The sequence below is a fragment of the Anas platyrhynchos genome, chromosome 4, assembly GCF_047663525.1.
Source record: "Anas platyrhynchos isolate ZD024472 breed Pekin duck chromosome 4, IASCAAS_PekinDuck_T2T, whole genome shotgun sequence".
In the NCBI taxonomy this organism is placed as follows: Eukaryota; Metazoa; Chordata; class Aves; order Anseriformes; family Anatidae; genus Anas; species Anas platyrhynchos.
This window is the reverse complement of record NC_092590.1, coordinates 52386625-52408813: the sequence shown is the minus strand read 5'-3', so window position 1 is coordinate 52408813 and position 22189 is coordinate 52386625. Positions and strand designations below refer to the sequence as shown.

At 38.0% G+C, this 22189-nt stretch overlaps 1 protein-coding gene across 3 annotated transcripts in view; it reads right to left on the bottom strand.

Moving 5' to 3' along the window:
- Positions 1-451: 451 nt before the first annotated feature.
- USP46 (ubiquitin specific peptidase 46) overlaps positions 452-22189 on the bottom strand; it is a 29881-nt gene continuing 8143 nt past the window's right edge. For 2 of the 3 annotated variants that reach the window (XM_038179014.2, XM_027457093.3), the window contains 8 exons: positions 19585-19665; positions 18517-18730; positions 16615-16844; positions 12906-12982; positions 8822-8905; positions 8338-8535; positions 7774-7852; positions 452-6792 (listed from right to left, as the gene is read on the bottom strand). In XM_038179014.2, coding sequence (XP_038034942.1) covers positions 6691-6792; positions 7774-7852; positions 8338-8535; positions 8822-8905; positions 12906-12982; positions 16615-16844; positions 18517-18730; positions 19585-19665 — 1065 coding nt within the window. In that variant the 3' untranslated portion in view covers positions 452-6690. Of the gene's footprint in view, positions 6793-7744; positions 7853-8337; positions 8536-8821; positions 8906-12905; positions 12983-16614; positions 16845-18516; positions 18731-19584; positions 19666-22189 lie in introns of all 3 variants that reach the window. The other variant, XM_072037626.1, reaches the window with a different exon arrangement.

The following is a 22189-nucleotide window of genomic DNA, read 5'->3' as shown; positions in this document are numbered from 1 at the left end:
GAACTTTAGACCCCTTTAGCAAAACCCCTTCCTGCTCCAGTAGCCACAGCAAAACCCCGGACTAAAGGCCTTGGAGTTTTCACTGTTGCAATACGTAGCTCAATTCTGCTGCTTTTTATTCTGTTCAGTTTTAGCTGTTCTCAGTAACACTGGCAAGGTCAGTGGTGTTCTTTAACTACGTGCAGCTCGGTCACGCAGCTGTGTGTATAGTCCACCAAGACAACTCACGGCCTGCATGCAAAACGTGTTCCCTTGACACACTTCGGAGGCAGCCCCAGTGGCAAAATGGAGGCACTCCACTACGTGAAATAACAAGCAAGCATCGGCAGTCTCCCTGTCAGTAAGTTTACAGACACCTTGCACTCAGAAGCATTTTGTGTAACAACAAACACCAATGTTCAGCCTTAGTCTGGCTCCAGCTAAATCCAAGGCAAGCTGAATGGAAACAAGATCGGTTTAGGGAGTTTATTTTATGTAAAATATAAACATGTTAACAGGAGAAAATACTGTTTTCTTATGTTACAACCTTAATATCCAACATGAGGTTTATCTTACAGTTCTGCAGATAGCGCAGGGTTTAATTACATGTACATGATTAAAAAGAGCAGATACTCAACTGTACACACACATGGGATATCGTACGCTTTACAGGAAATTCAGTATTTTACGAGTCCCCAGTCATATGCCTAATAGTTTTACTACCTCTTACTCCATTCAAAAAACTAGCACAAAATACTTAGTTTTTCTATGATTGCACCTTTTTGACCAGGTAGGTAGGGACTGCATATTTACAAACAGATATACATATCCAAAGCCTCAGACAAAACAGCCCTTTCCATATTTCCTCTTTTTTTTTTCTTCTTCCCCACTACTCTACACTCATATTTGTACACTAATGCTGACTTTACTCCTGAAGAGTCACAGGTAAGTTACAGAGCTCCTGTTAGTGCTCTTTAATGAAAGTCACTGAAGTTGGTATTTTTTTTTTCCAGGATTAACACATGAATCTGTAACTCAGCTGCCCTGAAGTTGCTCTTAGGATTAGAGTGAGAGTTGAGAAAAGGACTAGAAAATAATACAGTGTCTGAACACAGTCTGCCATGGGATGCTTGCAGATATGAACACCATGGATAATAGAAAGCTGATGTTTGAGCACAGCTTCTTTGAGGAATGTATTCCCATTAATGAGAGATTGAGGTTGTGGGGAGAAGGACTGCAAATATTTCTTAATTATCTACTGTGGTGGGCTGTGATGACCTACAGGGTGTCTTCACAGGGTTTGTTTCTGCTGCTTTGGAACCTCTAGGAGAAGGGTTAGGATTACCTAGAGGATGGAGCACCGACTTCATCTGGGAAGCTGAAGGTTAAGATGCTGTGTGTCAGTCCAGCTCCTCCTACAAACTACTGTGCTAACACAGAAAAATCACTCTCTAAGCGTCTTTCATACAGCAAAGTTACCACCTGTAACAGCCTTCATCAGAAGCATTAAGCTGTAAAATTGCCCATTGTAAATGGCGCACACAAGTTAATTTATTTTACATTGTGCAATGGTCCCAGCCCTGATAACCCAGTGGAGCAGAATTATTAGAGAATTATAGCAACTCTGAGACCGTGAATAAAGGGAGCTATGTGCAGCCTCATATTAAATCCTCCAGGCAAAGCCAGCAAGCAAACCTCCTAGGGGGTAAAGAATCATTAGTGTGTAAAAAGGTGTGGGCTTAGCCCAGCTGGTCCCATCAGGTGGGCACATACCTGGTAGGTGTTGTTTGACCTTGTATGCAAAAATGCGAATCTAAATCACTCTTGTGGATGGGTTCAAGCAATCTCCCCAAAGTAATGCACATTAGCTGGAAAGAAATTAAAAGGGTGTCTTTGAGGCTTGCCAAGGGCTGTTTAAATATTCAGTGCCATGTTAAATTGATAAGAAACACCTCACCAACAGAACTGCAGCAACAGGAAAAAGTCCTGGTCTTTTCATTGATCGAAGAGAGTACAATATCTAAAATAAATTAACAACAGCCTTTTGTAATTAGTTTTGCACTAACAAAACTAAGTCAGTGATTTTCTGATATGGTTACTATCAGCACTGCTCTGTAAGAAATATTCAGCATCTTTGATAGATGGAGTGTTATTATTTTATTTTATTTTATTTTAATAGCACGCGTCCTACTTCTTTCCTTTATATGAGCCCAAGTGGAGAGAAGGAAGATACAAAAAGATTGCTCTCCTTGCTTGTACTCACACGAAGGCTAAGAATAAATTCAGCTCTTAAGATTACTCATGTTTGAGATTGCACAGAGCACAGGTAAAATGGCAAATAGAGCACTATGTGCATTATCAGTTGACTGACAGGTAACTGTTTGGTAAAAGAGAATATCCCTGGGAGAAGTGGAGCTTTTCTAAATTATGGTCATTAATAACTGTGCAACAGAAGGAAGTATTGCAGCCCTTCCATTCTTTATCTGTAGCCTTGCAGATAGAGTGCAAAAAAGGCTGTGAAATGCGAGGTGTAAGTGCAATTCATCACATACATATTGCTATAGAAGGTGAGAGGACAGACACGCTATAAATACTGCATCCTTGTCATCCTTGCAGTGTTTACAGTGCGTTTGTCCTCTCGCCTTCTACAGCAATATGAACAAATACATATGAGCAAATTTGTGCTTCCTAAATTTACAGCCCATCTAGGACTACAAACATAGAAATGGAAATTGGGCTGTAACTAGAGATGCTGCATTGCAAGCAGAAGGTTGCAAAAGCAAAAAGACAACAGCAATGTGTTAAACTGATTGGAATTTCTCAAGATTGACACTGATGCTTAAAGTGCTTTGGTTGGTTACATTTAAAAACTTAAAGTACGTAAAAATTAAAACATAAAACTAATAATATTAACTACATAAGTTATTATACAAATACATTAACAGAGAAACAAAAGAGAAATAAATTAAAACAGACTTTGATAAAAGTTCTAACATGGAACAGATACAAATCCAAAACTTCTTAAAATTACTAACACACATTTAGCTATAAGATACTGCTCAAACTGGCCAGCCTCACACAGTGAAAATGTGATAAATCAAGAAGGGTCTGCTGCTGAGAGACATCAAATCACTGGCAGCTGCAAGTTGTCAGCTCCGGTCCCAAGTAGGTGATGCTGTTACAGATGGGAGAATTAAATGTAATGTCTGAAGATAATAGACAGGTGTGGTAGCACGTTAGGGCCACCACATAACATGAATTTTAATTTCAGCTTAGGCCTTTAATACCTTTATTCAATCTAACGTGAAGGAAACACCTACTGCTTTATTTCCTTTACTACAACTGCTAAAGGAACAAGATCTTTAAGATGTTATCTGCTGCTCTGTGGTAACTGTAAATTATTAAAATTGAATTGACAGGAGCATTGACAGGAGCAATTTGGGGACTTAATTGCAACAAGGTGTTCTGCTTTGCTGATATGGTTCCTCCATCACTCCCTCTGCTGTGTCCCAGAAATAGAAATTACATAAAATCCTGACAGCCTGTTCTGCAGAACACTGGAGTTGAGGTCTGAGCTCATCCTCTAAGACAACTGATTCATCAGCACTGCAGTGCTTCACCGGGTTTAGCTGAAAAACAGCACAGGACAAAAGTGTTCTTTTTCAAAGTAAGAACATGGTAGGAAGTTTTATGAACTTATTGGTAACAGCACATGAAACGAGCAGAGAACTTCAGATGTCATTAGGCCTAACACACTCAGAACCATAAAAACAGTCATTTTAGGGAAGGACATGACGCTCATAGATATCTGTGCTATATTTTTATGTTCTAGCTGCTGATTGAAAAACTTTGATTGTCCTAGATATTTTACCATTTTTTATAAGAAACTGGAAATTGATATATAAGCTTAAGAAAGAAAGGATTACATTTTTTTTAATCAACTAAAATACTTTACATCCTAATATTGTTCCTGTGACAATCCTAATCCTGCAAAACGTGCTTAATTTGACAAAGATCTCCTGCTACAAGTACCTTTCCAATATTTTTCCAATATTTTCTCACGCATCTTGTGCATCTCTTTTCATTTGTAACAGAAATGTTGGGCAATTCATTTTTAAAGAGTTTTCCTACTTTATGAAAAGCAGTAACATACAACAGTTACCTGTATGTTTTACAACCTAGAGCTGTCTTGCAGCTAGAGAAAAGCAAAGATTAGTATCCTATACTTTATCATTTATATATTACTTCATTTTTATTAACATTAAAAAATCATTTTTCAGATAAGTTAATTCAAATATGAAAAACCTTTTCTAAAATTGAACTGATCTTAAAGTTATTTTTATGCAAAATTACTTTACATACAAACATGAGCCTCACACATCCAAATGATACATTGAGAATGTATTTTTTGTTGCTTGTTTTAAAACTGAAGAATGCCCTAAAGTACAGACTCTTGGACCAATACTGGTGAATGCTGAACTGGAGTGTCTTCATTCACAATCAGAATACACTCCTGTTTTAAAAGGCAAGTGATTATTCTACTTTTAATGGGGAAATTCTGAATGCTCATAAATACATCCATTAAAGAAGGATATGCTTCTCAGTGGAAAAATCTCCTGGGGCTCAGTGAGAGCTGGTCTCCTGTATGATGTCTGTCTTTTGTGTTACAGACAGAACATTTAATTCCATCATCAATAAAAGTACAACTGCATCCCGATTACGCCTGCCTTTAGCCTGCATAACAACCTTCATTCATGTGAATGATCTCTGCAGACCTCTACTGTTACTCACCCACCTCAGTACTCTAAGGTTACATTCCACGTCTGTTTTCTTGTATTGGTACAACATGATAAACCACAAACAATGTTATATGAAAAGTCCACTTCTGTTTCTCCTTCAGTGTAAAGTGCTACGTTTCCTTTGTTTACAAAATGGCCATTGATAAATCCAGCTGTTCAGCTGATGATACAGTAGAAGCTAGTATTTCATTTTCACTGTTATTCAACAAAAAGATATTCCACATTCACAGTAGATTACAATGAAAAATGTTTTTCTCTTTCCTACAGAAAACTAAAATACAACATTTATCTGTGCTTCTAAAGCCATTTTCTGAAACAGTGCCTGCCATAAAATGGTAGGCGGGCTTCTAAAAGAAAAGTACCAAAAGCAACATTGACTAATAAATACAGAACAAGAGTGAATAAAATATAACAAGTAGAAATACATTTTGTGAGATGAGAAAATTTCCTTGTAAATACTGGAACCAACTTTCAGTCCCCTTGAAGACAGCAGGAGTTTCTTTGCTGTTGACTTTATTGGAACAGGTATTTGGCTACTGAGGTTCAAGCATTGCATAAAGGAGTGTCAAACCAAGCAAGCTAGATACCCAGTGTTACCACTGCTTCATCCTGCTATCCATTGCTTCTCATAACCCTATTGATACTTTCTTCTACATTCTTTCTTTTGACAAATTCTAGTATGTGTGTTGAGAGTTTTATTAACCAGTGCATGACTATTGCCAACCAAATTCACCCAGTAAAATCAGAAACAGTTGCACTAAGCCTTCTGATATTTTAAAAATCAGACCCTCAAGAGCCCTCTCTTTTTGTGGTGGTCCAAATGCTGTCAAGTATGGCTAAAATTTTTGTGGTGATCCAAAACACTAGCGATAGCATATACATGACAGCGTGTGTAAACTAATGATTGTTACATGCTGTTATGTTGCCAAGAAATGAACTCCTTGAGAAATGTATGTGAGACCTACAGATATTCAGAAAATTGCAGGATCAAGCCCTGTTTTTTGTATTGTACCAACAACACATATTTAGGACTGTGTAATTTCAGTCCTGATGGATATGTTGTACTTGAGCAGTGTTGTTATCTCTGCGAACTACGTTAAGTAAGGACCTTATTATACTGTTTTAACAGACAGATAAGCCCAGTCTCTATAAATGTTACTTATCTCTGTGTCATATACATGTATGTCACCCAGTGCTCTCTAAATTCTGAAATCTCACCTAGCTGTGCTATCACACGGTTAGCACACTGACTGGACATACAACATTACTTAGTTCCACTGTAATTTAACTCTCTCTATGTGAATGTTAGGCCTGAAGTTATAAACTGAAAGTTTTTAAAAACCCAAAGCTTAAGTGGTTTTGGAAGAATATCTTTGCAGGGAAGAGTAACATGTCAGAAAAAAAAAATCCCCTATGCAACCACAATTCAAGTCATTACGAAGCAGATTTTTTTTTCATACACTTAAATTGGGTAAGTATATGTCAGAATGTATTTAAAGGAATGCTTTGTAAATCAACACACCCCAAAATCATTTAGAAAGCTTTAAACAATTTTGCCCTAAATGCAATGAACACTTCCATATAAAATACTACTCTAGCTGGATTGGATTTAACAGTTGACATCCAGATCTTATTATCTGTAAATGTTAGTCCATATAAATTCCACTAAAATCTGACTGCAATTACATTTTCAGTCAGACTTAAAAACAACAAACTAACCCCCCTCACCAAAATAAAGTTCTGCATGTCAAAAGTGAGTGGTTATAGTCAATACCACGTGGACTGTTTAATAGGAGATAGACTTATCATTGTTCGACCATACAAGATGTGATCATTGTAAAAGTTGGTTCAGGGGGGCCATCACCTTCTCTGCGTGCAGCATTGTGGTGTGCAATGGTCACAGTTTGCCAAGTCACTCTCTTGATTGATAGAATAAAATATAACCAGACTCTGAATTTTTTGATATGTCAGAGGTCAGTCCATAGAATTCTTCAATAGCTTGAGCATCTATTTTCTGCAAGATAAATAGAATTGTTTATGTACAGTTAGGTTAAAGAAACACCGAGCATGGATTAAATGGCTGTGTAAAAACAAAAGACAAATCCAGTTCAGGGGAGCAATTAACAAATTCTGTTTGCAGTTCAGGCACTGAAAGGGTAACGTTCAGGGGCTAAATTCTACTGATTGCACTTGTGAAGTCAATAGAAATGTTTGTTTCAGAGAAGCTAGCTGAATTAAGGCTTTTTCTAATAACAGAGACTATTTTGAATGCAGTAGTGAATGCTGGCAAAAAGCATGAATGTGACCATGCGACCTCATCTTTCTGCGAGGTGACATGCACCTCTTCAGGACATGCACCATTCCCAATGGTCCCAAACTCCCAGTGCTTATTCCACTCCAATGAATTTAAACCTGGGAAACAAGACTGAAGACCTCAGTTTTGCCAGGTGCCAGAGTGACATAAAGGGTTTGCTTGGGAATTAATTGTTCTGTGCTTAGAATCTGTAAGAGCTGTGGACCAGACTCTGCTCTAATTTGCATCCAGACAATCCCAGACTGACTACAGAATTCAGACTTTCTTATAACTTCCCAGTTGCTCAGGAATTAAAATCCTACAGCAAACATAACTTTAACCAGTCCAGTTTTGCCTGGTGATATTGCCAAAGATTGCAAAATAGTTCCTGTAATGAATTAAATTGATTTTATTACATAGAGAAAACATTCCAAATTAAACTCTCAGAATCTGATATTAAAAATGTTTGATGTTGCTCTGAAATAAAACAACCCCTTTTGACATTGACAGGGTACAAACTGCACAATTAATCATCCTGTTTGCAATCCTACTTCCTAACTGAGCTGAGCTAAATGTCACATTACAACCAAGCTGAGACTTTGTAGAGTAGTAATCTATACCCAGATCTGGATCAGAATTTTAATTCCAAATTGAGAAGAGAACATAAACAAACCTTATGCTCATGGCCTTCAGCATACTGACCTCTACAATGTCATCATCAAACAAGAGCCAAAATCCATGACTTTTCACAATAGTAATATAATGCCCACGATTTGGTCCACTAAAAAGCAAAACAAATAAAAATCACAAAACCTGAAATAACTTTAGATGGTACTATTGGTTTCATTTTGGTAAGTCACATGTCTATGTTAAAGCAGACTGAACTATAAATACTTGTTAAGAAGAATATAATAAACCCACCTGTGGTGTTACAGTAGAAATGTTCTTTTATCCCTTGTTGCAATGACTTAATAGGCTAAAAGCTAAATGTGTTGTTTTCATCTGTTCTATGACCATTTGCAAATTAACCTGCAGAGCACTTAACAATTTGCTCATTGCAGATTTGCTGATAGCAGGCATCAGCTAAGGCAAATATTTTAAGAGGTTCAGGCCAAGATACACGCAAGCTGATGCAGCAGCATGGTTTATGTCCCCCCTCCCACTCTCCCTCCATTTTGTCAGGCATGCCTCTGCCCTTACAAATGCCTGGAATTGGCAATAGCTCGAGAAAAGCAATAGCTTGAGATAGACATGAAAGTGTCTTACCTTCCACAGTGAACAACAACAGCTACCAAGTCATACATCCGATCTAAGTTGACAGCATCACCAGATGTGTTGAAGAGACGTAACTCCAGAGGAAATACTACACGATATGACAGCTTGGTATACCTGTGCAATTGTTCCATATACTTGAATCTCTTGAGGTGTAAGGCAAGAATCATTGGCAGCTTTTTTACTCGCATCCTGTGAAACCATTAGAGTGCACATAATAAAGACCTGCCCAGTTCAAAGCCATTCTTTCCTTGATGAGTAATGTTTGCATTTAAAAAGCACCTTGTAACTAGCAGTAGTCTATTTACTAGCAGTAGCATATACACTAAAACTTGTAATAGTTTTTAATCTGTCTGTAGGTCCTCAGGCCCCCAGAGTGTGCCTTTGGGGTGCAAGCAATCTAAACACAATGAATTTTAAGGAGAAGGCTTGTCAAAGCTCAGGAGGGACACAGTGAAACACCCTACTCTTTGCTTACCTCTTCTGTGCCTCTTGTTTACTGCAGCAAGTTTCACAGTAGTATTTCTGTTCACTACATAATGTCTCTGTGTTGCTGAAGTCTCTGTAAATAAATACAGTTATAAGTTCTTAAAGGTTCTTAACACTTCTGCCCCAGTACCACACTTGGGCTGTGGAACTGGAACCCTAAAAAGACACACATGAAGAAATGTTGTTTCCACTGACATCCAGTTTTCTATAGCACCTAAATCAATAATACTGGGATTTGCAAAGGGACTTGGGGTATCTGACTGCTGTGACAGCCCTGTGTTATGTGCTGAGGGCCTACATACCATTCAGGGAAAGGGTCAGGTGTCTCTAACTGAGATCTACATCCTCATCTCTTGCATGTCAAGGAGCTGCCTAGAGTTCAATGTAGTTGCTTGATCCAGATCCATCCAGTGTCTTTTAAAATTATTTGCAGAATGGACTATCTTCAAGTGCACTTCAGTCATTCACAAACTGATCACATTTTATGGTGTTCTTCCGTAAGACAGGCTTGAATACTCTTATGCAGAAGAAATAAATTGAATTCAGTCTTCTGTATATTCTAACCTCTGAACCATTATCCAGAAGTTATGTGATTATGCTTTTTTGTTGTCTAAAAATGAAAGTGACAGCTATGATAGCAGTTTTCCTAAATATCTACCAAGTAAATATGCTTAGAAATGTTTCTGGACTGAGCTTCTGAATTGAGAGAAGCAGAGGAAGACCTGGCTTGATAATGCTGCTCAGCTCACAGGAAAGATTTGCTATAGTCACAATGCTGATAATCTTGGGAACACCATTTTAGGTATTTAAAATACTTAACTGGAAAAAAATTGCAGTGATTTTTTTGTCACCTTAAGTGTTACATTGCAGCTGAGCAGGTGCTTTGAGAACTGTAAATACAGTCATAAACACCTATCTTCCACTTTAGACACACAGGTTTTCTCGTGACTCTGAGCTTTAAATAGATATATCTGAATCACAGGATGGTTTGGGTTGGAAGGGACCTTTGGAGATCATCCACTCCTACTTCCCTGCCATGCCAGAGACACCTCTGAGTAGATCAGGTTGCCTGAAGACCTGTCCAATGAGGCCTTAAAGATTCAGATGTTTCTGAAGAACTGAACTGACCTGTTGATTGAACCTACGTTGTGGTACCTGACAGAGTTCTGAATTCCAGACAAATTCAGTCCCAGCAATAAGCTTCATTCAGGCCATGTGCATAGAGGCTGAAGCCACGCTGCCTGCAAGGTTAGCCTGCTCTCACTGCAGGCAGCTGCAGGCTCCTCTTAGAAAGGCAAGGAAAGGATTCCTCACTATTATTTTTACCTGGCATCATCACCACAGGGGCAGATGGGAGAACTGAAGACTGTAAGTATTGCCAGGGCATGGGTACTAGGTTACTTCTGCAACTTCATAAAAAGTGGGAATTTTCCAGTTTCAAATTTAAGTTCTTTAAGACTGATAGAGCATGAGAGATCTTACTATAACTATTTCCTTTGGGGAAAGGGAGGTATGCAGGTGAAAATTAGATGGTTTTGTTGCCGTTTACAAGTGCAACTTTGGTAGTAGTGTCATCAATCAAGAATTTTCGGCATTAGATGTTTCACAGTTATAAACAGCTGATCATTGGAGTTCAGGCAGTCTGAATGCACAAGAACTACAGGCTTGAGGAACCTTTCTCTACAACTGCAGAGTTAATTTCAAGACACCTCCAACTATCTCCTGTTCCATGAATGGGCCAGTCTTCATTCTGTTTTTATGTTATTTTAACAGGAAAAAGGAATTTTTAACTACACCTGCTCAAGACATACTAATTCAACGCTGACCCTATATGCTCCCACACTTCTACAAGCTCAGTGCTACAGTGCAGAAGATGCTTTCTGTTGTTTATATGAATAAATAGTATACATTTTCTGTTTTAAGAGATGACAGAATTCTTAGTGGAATAAAAAAAAAGCACAGGCAGTCTAGTTAACAGGATCAAATGGACTTGTAAACTTTGCAGCTCCTGGTGGAAATAAAAATAATGGAAATGTACTATGTATGTTATTAAACTTTTGTTGCTTCAGGCCCAGTTGTCTACCCTGTGGAGTTAGACTATGCCAGAGGCTTGTGTTCTTTGGACCTTTTCAATCTGAATAGCTATGAAAATAACTGAAAAGAACATTCATCCATAGTGGCAAAGAAATTTGTTTTACCAAAATGCTATATTGCACAGATTTTCTTTAACTTGCCTTTTCACTGCAGCAGCATTTAAAGCTTTAAAAGCACAGCAGAGCAGTTATCTTAAAAGGGATATAGTGAATTTTACAAGAATGGTAACTTGGTCATTCCTATTAGCAGTAACCACAAAAGCACTTACACTCTGTTTACTAATGAATAATGCAGTAGAGCAGTGAGAGGAAATCTATAGTCTCACTGAATATATGTTTTCTAAACAGAGGTAGACCTGCTTCTAGTGTGAAAGACAATTAGAAGAGATGACAGGTGATAACTCACTTCCTGTTTAATATGTAAAGAGCACCATGTACCCCTTCAAAAAAAAAAAAAAAAAAAAAAGATTTTACTTCCATTTATTTTTAGAAGAAACAATGGATAGCTTTCAAGTAGCATGGAATATTTATTGATGGAGTTAGGCAGACGTGGTTCTGCTGTGTGTAAACAACTTTTGGCTTTTTGGCTATCCATACTTTTCAGGACTGTGTAGACCTCTGCTGGAATACTGTGCCTAGTTTTTGGCAACTGCACTTTAGGAAGGGGAATTCAAGAGAGAGGTTCATCTGGAGAGAATGCAGAAGAGTAATGGAAATGAACAGAGACCTAGAGAAGATGACCTGTAAAAGAATGCTTGAACGACGTTAGGCTGTTTAATTTGAAGAAAAAAAAAAAAAAAAAAGAAAAGATAAAATTAAAAAAAAAAATAAACCCACAATTCTAGGAAGAGTGATGACATTCTGTATATAAACCACCGCTGCTAAGAGCAAGAGGAGAAACCCTTTTTTAATGCCCAGAATATACAGAAGGTATGCAATGGAGTTACTACTGATAAAAGATCTTTTGGAACAGGAGGGACAAGCATCCCTACTTGAGGGCTAAGGACTTCTACAGTATCCTACAGGAGACTGAACTGAAACTGAGAAGGAATGAACTTACTGTATCTAGCACTTTAAAATGCAACAGTTGTTTCTTAGTACAGTTTTATCGACACAGAAATCAGTGCTTTCTAACTCAGGAAGTGGTTAGCACCTCATATGCTTTCTCTTTCTGTAAATCTCAGTTTGGTGTGAGATGTCAGGCAACATCTCCTAAGTGTTCCAGAACAACTGCTAAAACTAAATGCAAGTTCAAAGTCGTTAGCCTTTGAAAGAGCTTGAAAAAGTACTTTGGGCAATTGATAATCCTTCAGATCAGCAACACACTTTATTAAACCTAAATATAGTTTTTTTGTATCAATGTCAAAACTCCGTATATTTTAAATCTCTCAGGATAATCACCCATGCAAACCTGAAATTTATTTTGATCTCTGAAGTATTTAATAGTTAAGCATGTACTAAAAGCAGAACTGAGACTTAGAATAAAAGACTTCTCATTGTATTTTTAGGTTGAGACACAAAACAAGAAACTTATATGGCAGAAAATTAGGCTTTGGGAATCTTTTGCCCTCTAGGGACTCTAGCACTCATTCTACAAAGCATACACTTGACTTTTAATATGCACATAAGTCCTAATCAACAAAGCACTTGACTAAAAGCTTAAAGATAAGCACACACAAATCTCTTTGAAGCCAATTCTTATTCTGCAGCAATTCTTCCAGATGACAAGGCAATAAATTATTTTCCCTGAGAGAGGAATTTTTTTCTCTTCCAAACACAGGCATTGAAAGTGAGAGTAAAACAAAATCCCTTAATGTGTATTTTGTCATTAGAAGAAACATCCGGTTTGCATTAGTTTTCTTCTGCTTAGGAAAATCTCAAAAACCAATGTTATTCTACTTTTCTACTCTGTATTTACTAGACTTGGAATATTTAGCAAAGTCAGATAGACATATCTGTCAAAGAGATGAATTAATTTACCTTAGACAGTGTGTAATTGAGGTGTTCTGCTCCACATCAACAGAAAGGTCAAGAAAATCTTCATCTTTGCTACTAACCTGTGGCAAAGAATATACATGTAAAACAGACTTAGTAAAAATCATACATCCAAATGCTGTTTATGCCTATGTGCAAGTGCTGAAGATGGAATGATTTCTTAAAATAAATTATACAAAGAATTTATTTTGATGACTTAATTTTGTCCCTAGTTCAGCATGACTGTATTCATTCTGTCAGGTTAGCAACCTGACCAACCCAGCTTTCATACCATTTTACTTCCATCTGTTCCACTTAGCCAAACCCACTGACCATGGATCAGTGGCTGCAGTTTTATGTCTATTACAAGGAGAGCATCATCCCTTATGTTAGCTGTAACTGCTCTGTTACATATGGTCTCTTGTTATGCAACACAGCCCAGCTCCTTATTACACTGGAGTTTTATTTATCTGTGTATAATATACTACTTTACATAATCTCACTTTATGCCCTGCATAATTATATCCACCATTAAGGTTGCAGTGAAGATACTTTCCATGTAGGCATTCATTGAGAAGTGTCATTCAACCACGTTGTTTTCTCTCTGGTCAGCATTTAAAAGCCTGTCATTATGTTTCTTGTTGACAGACCTGCATTTCCCCATTGAATATTACTCCTGATCAATAATTTTGAACAGGCTGAATAAGAGGTTACAGGTAAAAACAGCAAAGTGTTAGTGTTTTGCAAAGTAATTACGATTTTGCCAATGTTTTGTTTAGGTGGAACAAGAGGAGAAAAAAAAAATCTGATAAAAGGTGTTTTCAAAACCATTAACTGGGACTATTTTGGGAATGGCAGACAAACAGATCTGGAAACAAGTTGCAAGTAAAAAATCCCATTTTGGGTCATCTCAAATTTTAGAATACTAAAACTTCCTCATTATATAAACATATACTTTTGCAGGTTAAAAAATGAATTAGGGCAGGTTATCAATAGAATTCCAAAATGCAGAGATTTTCTCTTCATCCATTAAGAGGCTTTTAAGGCCTTGAAAATCCAGAAAAGCCATAATGTCTTTTTCAGATCATAGAAACTAAGAGTGTAGCAGAATTACTGCACATGAATTTATCCTTATTTATAACAACCAATTCTGTTTATAAAACGCTGCCTGAACACTCCATAGTTCTCTTCCTGTATCTGCTTTTCCTTAGAATGACCAAACCACACAAGATAGTGAAGTACAAATCACGAACTTCAGTGAGGGGTTGAGTCTGTTCTTCTGACCCAGATCACTCATGCTCAGATCAGTGCTAGTCTATGTGTGTGGAAGTTATATACTGCTCTGGGCTCATCTTTGCATAATGTCAGGGATCCTATAAACATAGTGAATGCAGTCTGTATCAGTCCTGAATCCAGAAGAACACCTTTAGCAGGATTAATTTTGATATTGTCATGGAAGTACAGAGGCATAAAGTGCATCCAAATAAAATGAACAGCAGTTCTTCAAACAAGAATCCTCTCTGAGACAGGATTCTACCCAAAGAGCACAGGAAACCACAAAACTGGCAGCAATCAACTGCAGGATAAACACATAGCTAGAACTCAAAAGATAGAGCAACAAAACTTCGGAGAACATTGTGTCTCTGCTGCTGGAACTGAAGTTCTGACAGCCACACTGCATATCAAGGAGGTTAAATACTTGGAAAAGGCTTTGGCAAATATAGTGTTTCATCTGAATACCACAAAGAAGTTAGGGATTTTGTTGCTGATTTCAGCACGTAAAATGTTTACAGACTAATTACAGAATAATACAGACCATAACTGAAGGTATCTAGAAAATCAGATTCAAACTGCACTCTTTGTGAGAACAAGAACTGCTAGAATCTGAATGGTTCTTCATGCACAATATATTCGTATTTTAGCAAAGGGGAACCTTTTAACCCATACTACTGTTTTCCAAGGATTTCAAGGTACAGTAAAAAAAATAAAAATGTATATAACTAACTAGAAAAGTTTACTGAGTAGTAAACAGTATTTCTGCAATCACAGGAAGCTGCGGCCAAGCAGCAGTACTTAGCACTATTTTTTTCCATAAAGCTTGGTCACTTTGAATTACAAATAGGATATTGTGCAGTTTTGCTGTTACCCAAGGACACATCCTGACTTAGTACAATTTGTCTTATGTAAACACTGGATATCAATTTAGAATTAGGCCACAACAGTTCAAAGAAGCTTGTCAGTTAAAAATATAGTTCTACCCTTTCACTTAACTTGCTAGTATTACTTGAGCTTTCATAATTGAAATAGATTAAATAATTAATTTTCAATCTCTCTGTCATGTTTTCACCTAAACAACCTTGCTCCAGACTTGGTCCAACAGCCCCTTCTCTCATGTTGACTACCACTTTATTCCTCTTCCCTGTCACTGAACCAAACCTCCTGAGAAGCTGTATTTTATTGGAGAACAGTGCTATTCTTTATAATTAAATGATATCAGAATATGTTATTTTAGACATCTGTTATGACCTGGGTAGGATTTATGTCACCTAACTTTGGCTGCCTGAAGTTAGACACTTAACCTCAGCCTGCTGTTAGAAGGTTCCTTCTCAGGGCACCTCCTTCTATCTTCAGGCAGGTAATCACAACAAAAAAGCTGTGTTTTCTTTGGACAAAGTCCATGGTACCAATATTTGTCTGAGTTAAAAGCACATCATTCTTAGGCGAGATCAGTTCATTGATCAATTTAAAGCATTGCTGCAGAAACAATTGCAACAGCTCAGTGCAAGGATAGTGGCACCATGGAATGAGCACAAGCAAGCTCTACAACAGCTGTACAACAAGCAAGAGTAGATAAAATACCTGATAATGCTCAAACCTTTATCTCATGTAACAGCCTAGAGACAGATGGAGAGAACTTCCTGAAGGAGCTCTTCTGTAATCTCTATCATCACAGAAGGAGCTGAGAAAAACAGTTCATCCTTGACAGCTACCTTTTACATAGCAAAGGTTAGATAAGGCTAATTCCATCCTTTTTGGAAAGCCAGTTTCACTACTCACCCCCCAAAACAGGTTGCTACTCTCTAGCACATACTCTCTGTGTACTTTCACATACCAGCCTCACTGACAAAAACTTTTTTTTTCTTTGTTTTTCTTTTTTTTTTTTTTTTCCCCCCGTTTAAGTAGGAATGCATGATTGGAAACCACAGAAACTGACAGGTAACTTCCAATCAGATTTACTAACTAAAACTACTTTTTACTGGTACTTCAAACACAAGAGACTTCAAATTGACAGCATCCTTTTAAAAATACTAGGAAGATAAAAGAAAACACATGGTTTGTTAATAACAAACCCTCTGTACGTCAGTCACATTTTTAGGAATAAATTAATACAAAATCATTTAACTTTTCACTGGTTCTTGGAATAATGATGCAAATATCTTCTCCTGAAATTACAGTAATAAAGAAGTATACCGATTACCTAGCAAGGATTTTAGCTGTAGAGATAGGTATTGTGACAGCAAGACTTGGCATAGGTTAGCCAAGTAACGCCTAGAAAAAAAAAATGTTTAGAAAAGAATATACTCACTTCAAGAAGCAAAGTCTACAGGAAAATCCACAATTCTCAGATGTCTGAAAAGATTCATATATTTATACATATAAAATGTATCTATCTATTAATGGGCAACAACCAAAAAAAATCTATCCCAATGCTTACGGTTTCACAGTTCAAACATCTAGTTTCGTTAGTCAGTGTTCCCTGAAAAATCTCATGCACCCAGGTGAGTTCTTGTTTATTATTCTCTTCAGCTTCATTCATGTTGCCATTTTTCAGTTTCCCATTTTGCTTTTCCTGTTTCTTCTCCTCCTGCAAAATGTCGGCGATGGTATTCAGCAAGTAATTTAAAAACTCATGTGCATCCTGCTGCATGTAGTTGTCAAAGAGATCTGTGAAACAGAGTCAAGATTTCCAAAGCTGAATATATCTGTTTCTTCAAAAAAGCAAACTAAATTCATTATTTCTTTCCAAATGCATACATTGGTCTTTGCTAAGCAGAGGACTTAGAATCATGACAAAGAAAAGCAATTTTGCAGTCACATTGCCTTCAGTGAGGCTACTTTGAGGGAAGGCTTCATTTCTAACCTAACTTCAGCTGTCTAAAAGGTTAGGCTCATCTTTGGAGTTAGTTGTGTAGGCTTTTATTACAATCAGTGAAGAAAGCAAGATGACTCAATTCAGCCAACTCTCAGTACCTAGAAGGGTGTGAGAAATTGGATGACTACAGAGGGGACCAATGTTAATTCCTTAGACTAGACGCTTAGTATCAGGCAGCATTGACTCCCACCCATATATTCTACATCACTCAGACACTAAGAAACATCACTGAGTTTGGACAGTAAGACACGTGGCTGGGGAAAACGAAGACATTTGATGCTGACACATAACAGTAATAATAACACCATCTAACAAAGCTTATTTTTCACATACAAGTCTGATGAGCATGGACTTATCCTCTTCCATACAAAATCCTTGTAGGAGGAGGAGAGAATATCTCCGTGGTGATGTAGAACAGAGTTCTCTAGTGAAGGCTTAATTTGATTTGCCCACCAAGCTGAAGAAAAAAGAATTTCTGTTCCCAAGAAATGTGTGCTTTTATCCCCCTGCTCCTGAAAAAGCCCATGTGGATTTCCTCCAAAAAATATTGCACAGAGCCTTTGGCTTTGTAGTGTCTAGTCTGGACAGATGAGCAGGTTAATGCACACCGAGGCTGGCCCTGATTCAGAAAAGCTGAAAACCCAAGATCCAGTCCCCAGAAGTGATCCCCAGCAGTGTGGGGGCACTGATCTCTAGCTGACTCAGAGCTAACTTTGTCACACTTCCAAATGCCTGCTTTGCAATGGACAGTCAGCCCATTTATAGCCTGTCACCGGTGAGCAATTTCTTCCAGGTGTTTAACTTGTATTTTATCTGAGATTCAAAGCTCCCTTGTTTCTAAGTATGCCACCCACACTGATATGAATCCAGGCCAAAATGGAACTGTGTGGCAGGCTTCCTTATTCCAAGCAATTCCCCACATCCCTTAAGGAAGTAACACTACAAAATTAGGCATATGCTGCTGCCAACTTCATGCTCAGAAAGGGCCCGATGCATCGCAAAATGATGTACCCACTGCTTTTAAGAACAAGAGAAGTGGTTGACATGAAACCCTCATACACATCTGCCACCTGTCCTCCAGTGTGTTTTGGGCTTGGTGTGCCTGTAGCCCTCCCAGGACATACTGCCAACTGCCCACAATGTTTCTCACTAAAATTAATAAAAAAGACCTGCAGCAGAATGCCACCCTATTGCTAGCCCTAGCTCACTGTTCGGTGTGGTCTGTCCCACCATGTTGCGAAAGCAGCAAAAACCACACGCCTCTGGGCACTCAGGAAAGCTGGTATGGCTATTTCAAGCATATTATTATACACACAGATACTAAAATATTAATATCTAAAACAAAGCACTAAAAGCAATTTACAAATCTAACCTAAGTTCTGACTAACATGACCACATAGCCCATTAATTAAATTTTCCTGATCAACCTACAGATGTCTAAAAGGATTCCAGTTTCACACTTACCATTCTCTTTTCGTAACCTCGATATGAACTTCTTTGGTGGAATAACTCCAACTTTCTTCTTCTGAGTAGCAATACTATGGAAAAGGTCTGCCAGGCAAGTCAGGAGATTTTCCTTCTTTTTCTGTTGGGCCTTGTATGATAACACATTTTCCCGAAACGGCCGGCAAAAGTACAATGCCTGCAGCACGGAGTTACAGTAGCAGGTGTTCCCGAACTGCCATGTAAAAGTAAAAACAATCTTGATCAGTGCACGTCACAAAAAAACTAATTACTACATTCAACTTGAGCTAGTTCCTACTTCAGTTTCTGCCTTCTGTGTCCCTGCCACATACCAGTCATTTGGCTGCTGTAGGAATGTATTTCCACACCCTCATCTGACACTGAACAGAGAAAAATGATAACAAAAAAAAACAAAACAAACACTATGGTGTTCTAAATTAACTAGGATATAACATTTCTTCCACTTGCAGTAAATACATTTATTGCAGTAGATTCCCTTAAACTTGTTTCCACATATTAATACGTTCTGGCTGGGCTACATCATGCTGCTTAGTAGCAAAATGACTAATATTTTCACTTGAAAGAATTACTATGTCTGTTTGATTTATATGGGAATAAACAAGTGATTAAACGGCTTTCTCACACGTTCTCTCTTTAGTCAGATAAAAAAAGCTCCTCCTAAGAGAGTTCTTGATGCAGATCATGGTATCTAAGCTTGTACATACTTCCATCACTTCCTACCAAAAATTAAAGAGACTGTCCCACGTGTTTTATAACTGAAATAGACTTTCAGCTTTATTAAGTGTAAGTGCTAACCACTGAAAACACTCAGAGAACACTAAACTTCATACTCCCCCAGAGAAAATATCTTCAAAACATCTGAAACAATTTTGCAAACCCACTTTGCCCAACATTGGAACATGAACAGCACTCTTTCAAAAGAAGGCAGTCCTGCCTTAGAGCAGGATTGGGGAAGGGAAAAAAATAATAAATAAAAAGAAAGCAAAGTTCAAACAACATCAAAGCCATCATTCTGTATATGGTTAGTTTATTAAGAACAGTACTTACATTGACCAATCCAAAGTAGTGTTCATTGATGGGAAACTGCTCTGGGCCAATGTCTTTTTCCAGAGCAGAGGCATTGGTGCCCTAAAGAAAGAGGAAAGAATTAATGTAGAACATTAAGACTCTAAAGTAAAGTCATGGACAGCATCAAGAAATGCATGTTTTCCTTTCACTTACGATTAGCCAAGCTGACCCTGTCTTACTAATGGCCAAGCACGACAGTCACTAGAGCCAAGAAAAATATTTGTCGTTCTAGGTAGTGGAGCTGGCCTGACCTGGACACTCTAGTGATGGCTGATTTGAAGTGAAGGGGTCACCACAACAGTGGTTTCCCCCTCCTCCCTTATTTTTACTTTGTACTTGAGCAGCTGGGTGCCATTACCCTCTTGTCTCATAAAGACACTTGTTGATCTTAAGCAAATCCCTGAAAGTTATCTTGGATAAACCAGTTTTGAGATGTAAAGCAGGTTTTCTAAGCATTGCTGAGACTCCTCTGAATCCCTTCTAATTTGTCAGCAACCTTCAACAAAACTTGGGCTCCAGGACAGCAACAGCACTCAGTTCTAGTAACAGCACCACAAATGTTAAAAATAAGCACCATTTACGTGCCATTTTGTTCCAGCTAACATTGAAGGGTGCATAAGCATCGTTATACCTCTTGGTCATTGTCTCAGTGTACCAAATTATGTTTTGCTGTACTGCCATTCCAACAGCAAAGCTGCTTTCACAGCTACAGGTCTGTAAGTACCATCACTACTGTTGTGTCTGTTACCTGGAGCTCTGCTGCATTAAAAAGCCCATTTTTAACAAGTTTAGGTTACCAAGCAGGCCAGATTGCTGCCAGTGACAGTGCCATCACTCCTGTCCACTCTATAAACATACAGATCCCTGTAGGACCTCAGTAAAAATGCTGTCTCTGGAGAAGCATTCCCTGTGTACAATTATTCAAGATCTATCAGTTAGCCAATTTTCAAGGTCTGATAACTGTACATGTACTGACATGAAACAGTTATTCCCTTACTGAACATGCTCTGCAGTGTGAAGCATTGATACACCATGCCTTTGTAATTTCTATTGCACAAGAGCAGCACAGTTGGCTGACTTTCATAAAACCATGTAAAATGCCACTGCAAAGATGCCACCATGTAAAACATCATTATCCTTTTGCTTTTTGACAGCTGCCTCCCATACCAGCTTTTTGATGGTTTTCTCTGAGGCTGAGATCAAATTATATTTACACAGGTCCCTTCTGACTCTTTTATGCACCAAAAATGCATACACAGCATTTTTTCCTCGTGCTCTGAAATTTCTCGTGTTCCTGAGGTTTGTTCAATATAACGCTGGATCAGAGAGCTAGCTCATAAATTAAAATTATCAAAGTTACTGGTAAACAAATTCAGTAATTGAGGTGTTTCTTCCCCATCTTCTCCCCTATGTCTAATTTGTATTTCCTTACCATACCTACCATCAACACTGCTTAGCGCTGCTCGCTGTATTAGGTTATTATTTCACGTCAACCCATCAAAAGAAGGCAAAGCTTAAGGAACAAGCCGTATGTCCTCACTGGGCTCCACTAAGCCTCAGTGAGAAACTCAGAAAAAGGAAGAATCCACACAAAGCAACTGTTGGCTACTTTCAGCTGAGATGACAGCATGATAATTATGTAAGGTCTGCATGAAGATCATTCTTTTTTTGCACGGAGAGACAGCCTTGCCAAAGATGCACAGATTCAGCAAGGCATCTGACTTCCTGAGAGGGAGGAAACCGATAGACATTTGCCTATCTGATACTAACAGTGAAGCAAACAGCTGCTGATACCCTCAAAACCTTATCTGATACAAGAAAAATCTGAATACAGTATATTAATGCAACTTCTGAAGAAAACCATCTTCATATTAATACTCATTGTAGGGCATTCAAATCAAAAGAAAGGCTTTCTTCAATGACATATTTAGCATTCAAATTAACTGTCTTAAAATAAGAATATAATGGATGGTTTTTTTCAGTTTTGCAGGAAGATTTTTCCATGCTGAAAAAAAAAATCCCCTTCTAGAAATTGTGGGAAATAATTGCCTCTTAAAAGTAACCGCCTACTCTTTTATAAATTGCAGGTTAGTGTATGCTGGTAGACAAGCAGAATGCAACTGCTCTGCTAACCAGTTGCTCCTACGTTACCCATTTACTTTTCTCCAGGGCCGGGTTTCTTACTTCAGAGGACACCAGCTGGTTTTGACAAATCTTTTCTAGCATTTAAATCATCTTGAACATATTGTGAGGAACATCAAGAATCAGGATTTACCAAACAAAATTATCACTGCAAACTAAACAAGTCCGTGAGGTGCACTAACTGATCTTCATACAAAATCTATAGATTGCAAAGAAAGTTCCCAAGTACATAGTGTTGAAACAACACGTGCTGTCTAACAGCGTATATCATAGAGCTTGCTCTGCAAAACCAAGCCTTGGGTCTTGCAAATATACAATGAAGCACTGTTCTGTTTCTCCCTGCGAAACAGGGAGGCTAAATTCAGTCTTTGAGTAAGCTGATAGAAATCCCACTGACTTCACCAGGAGTCATGCCTTCTTATATCAAGGGCAATTTCAGTCT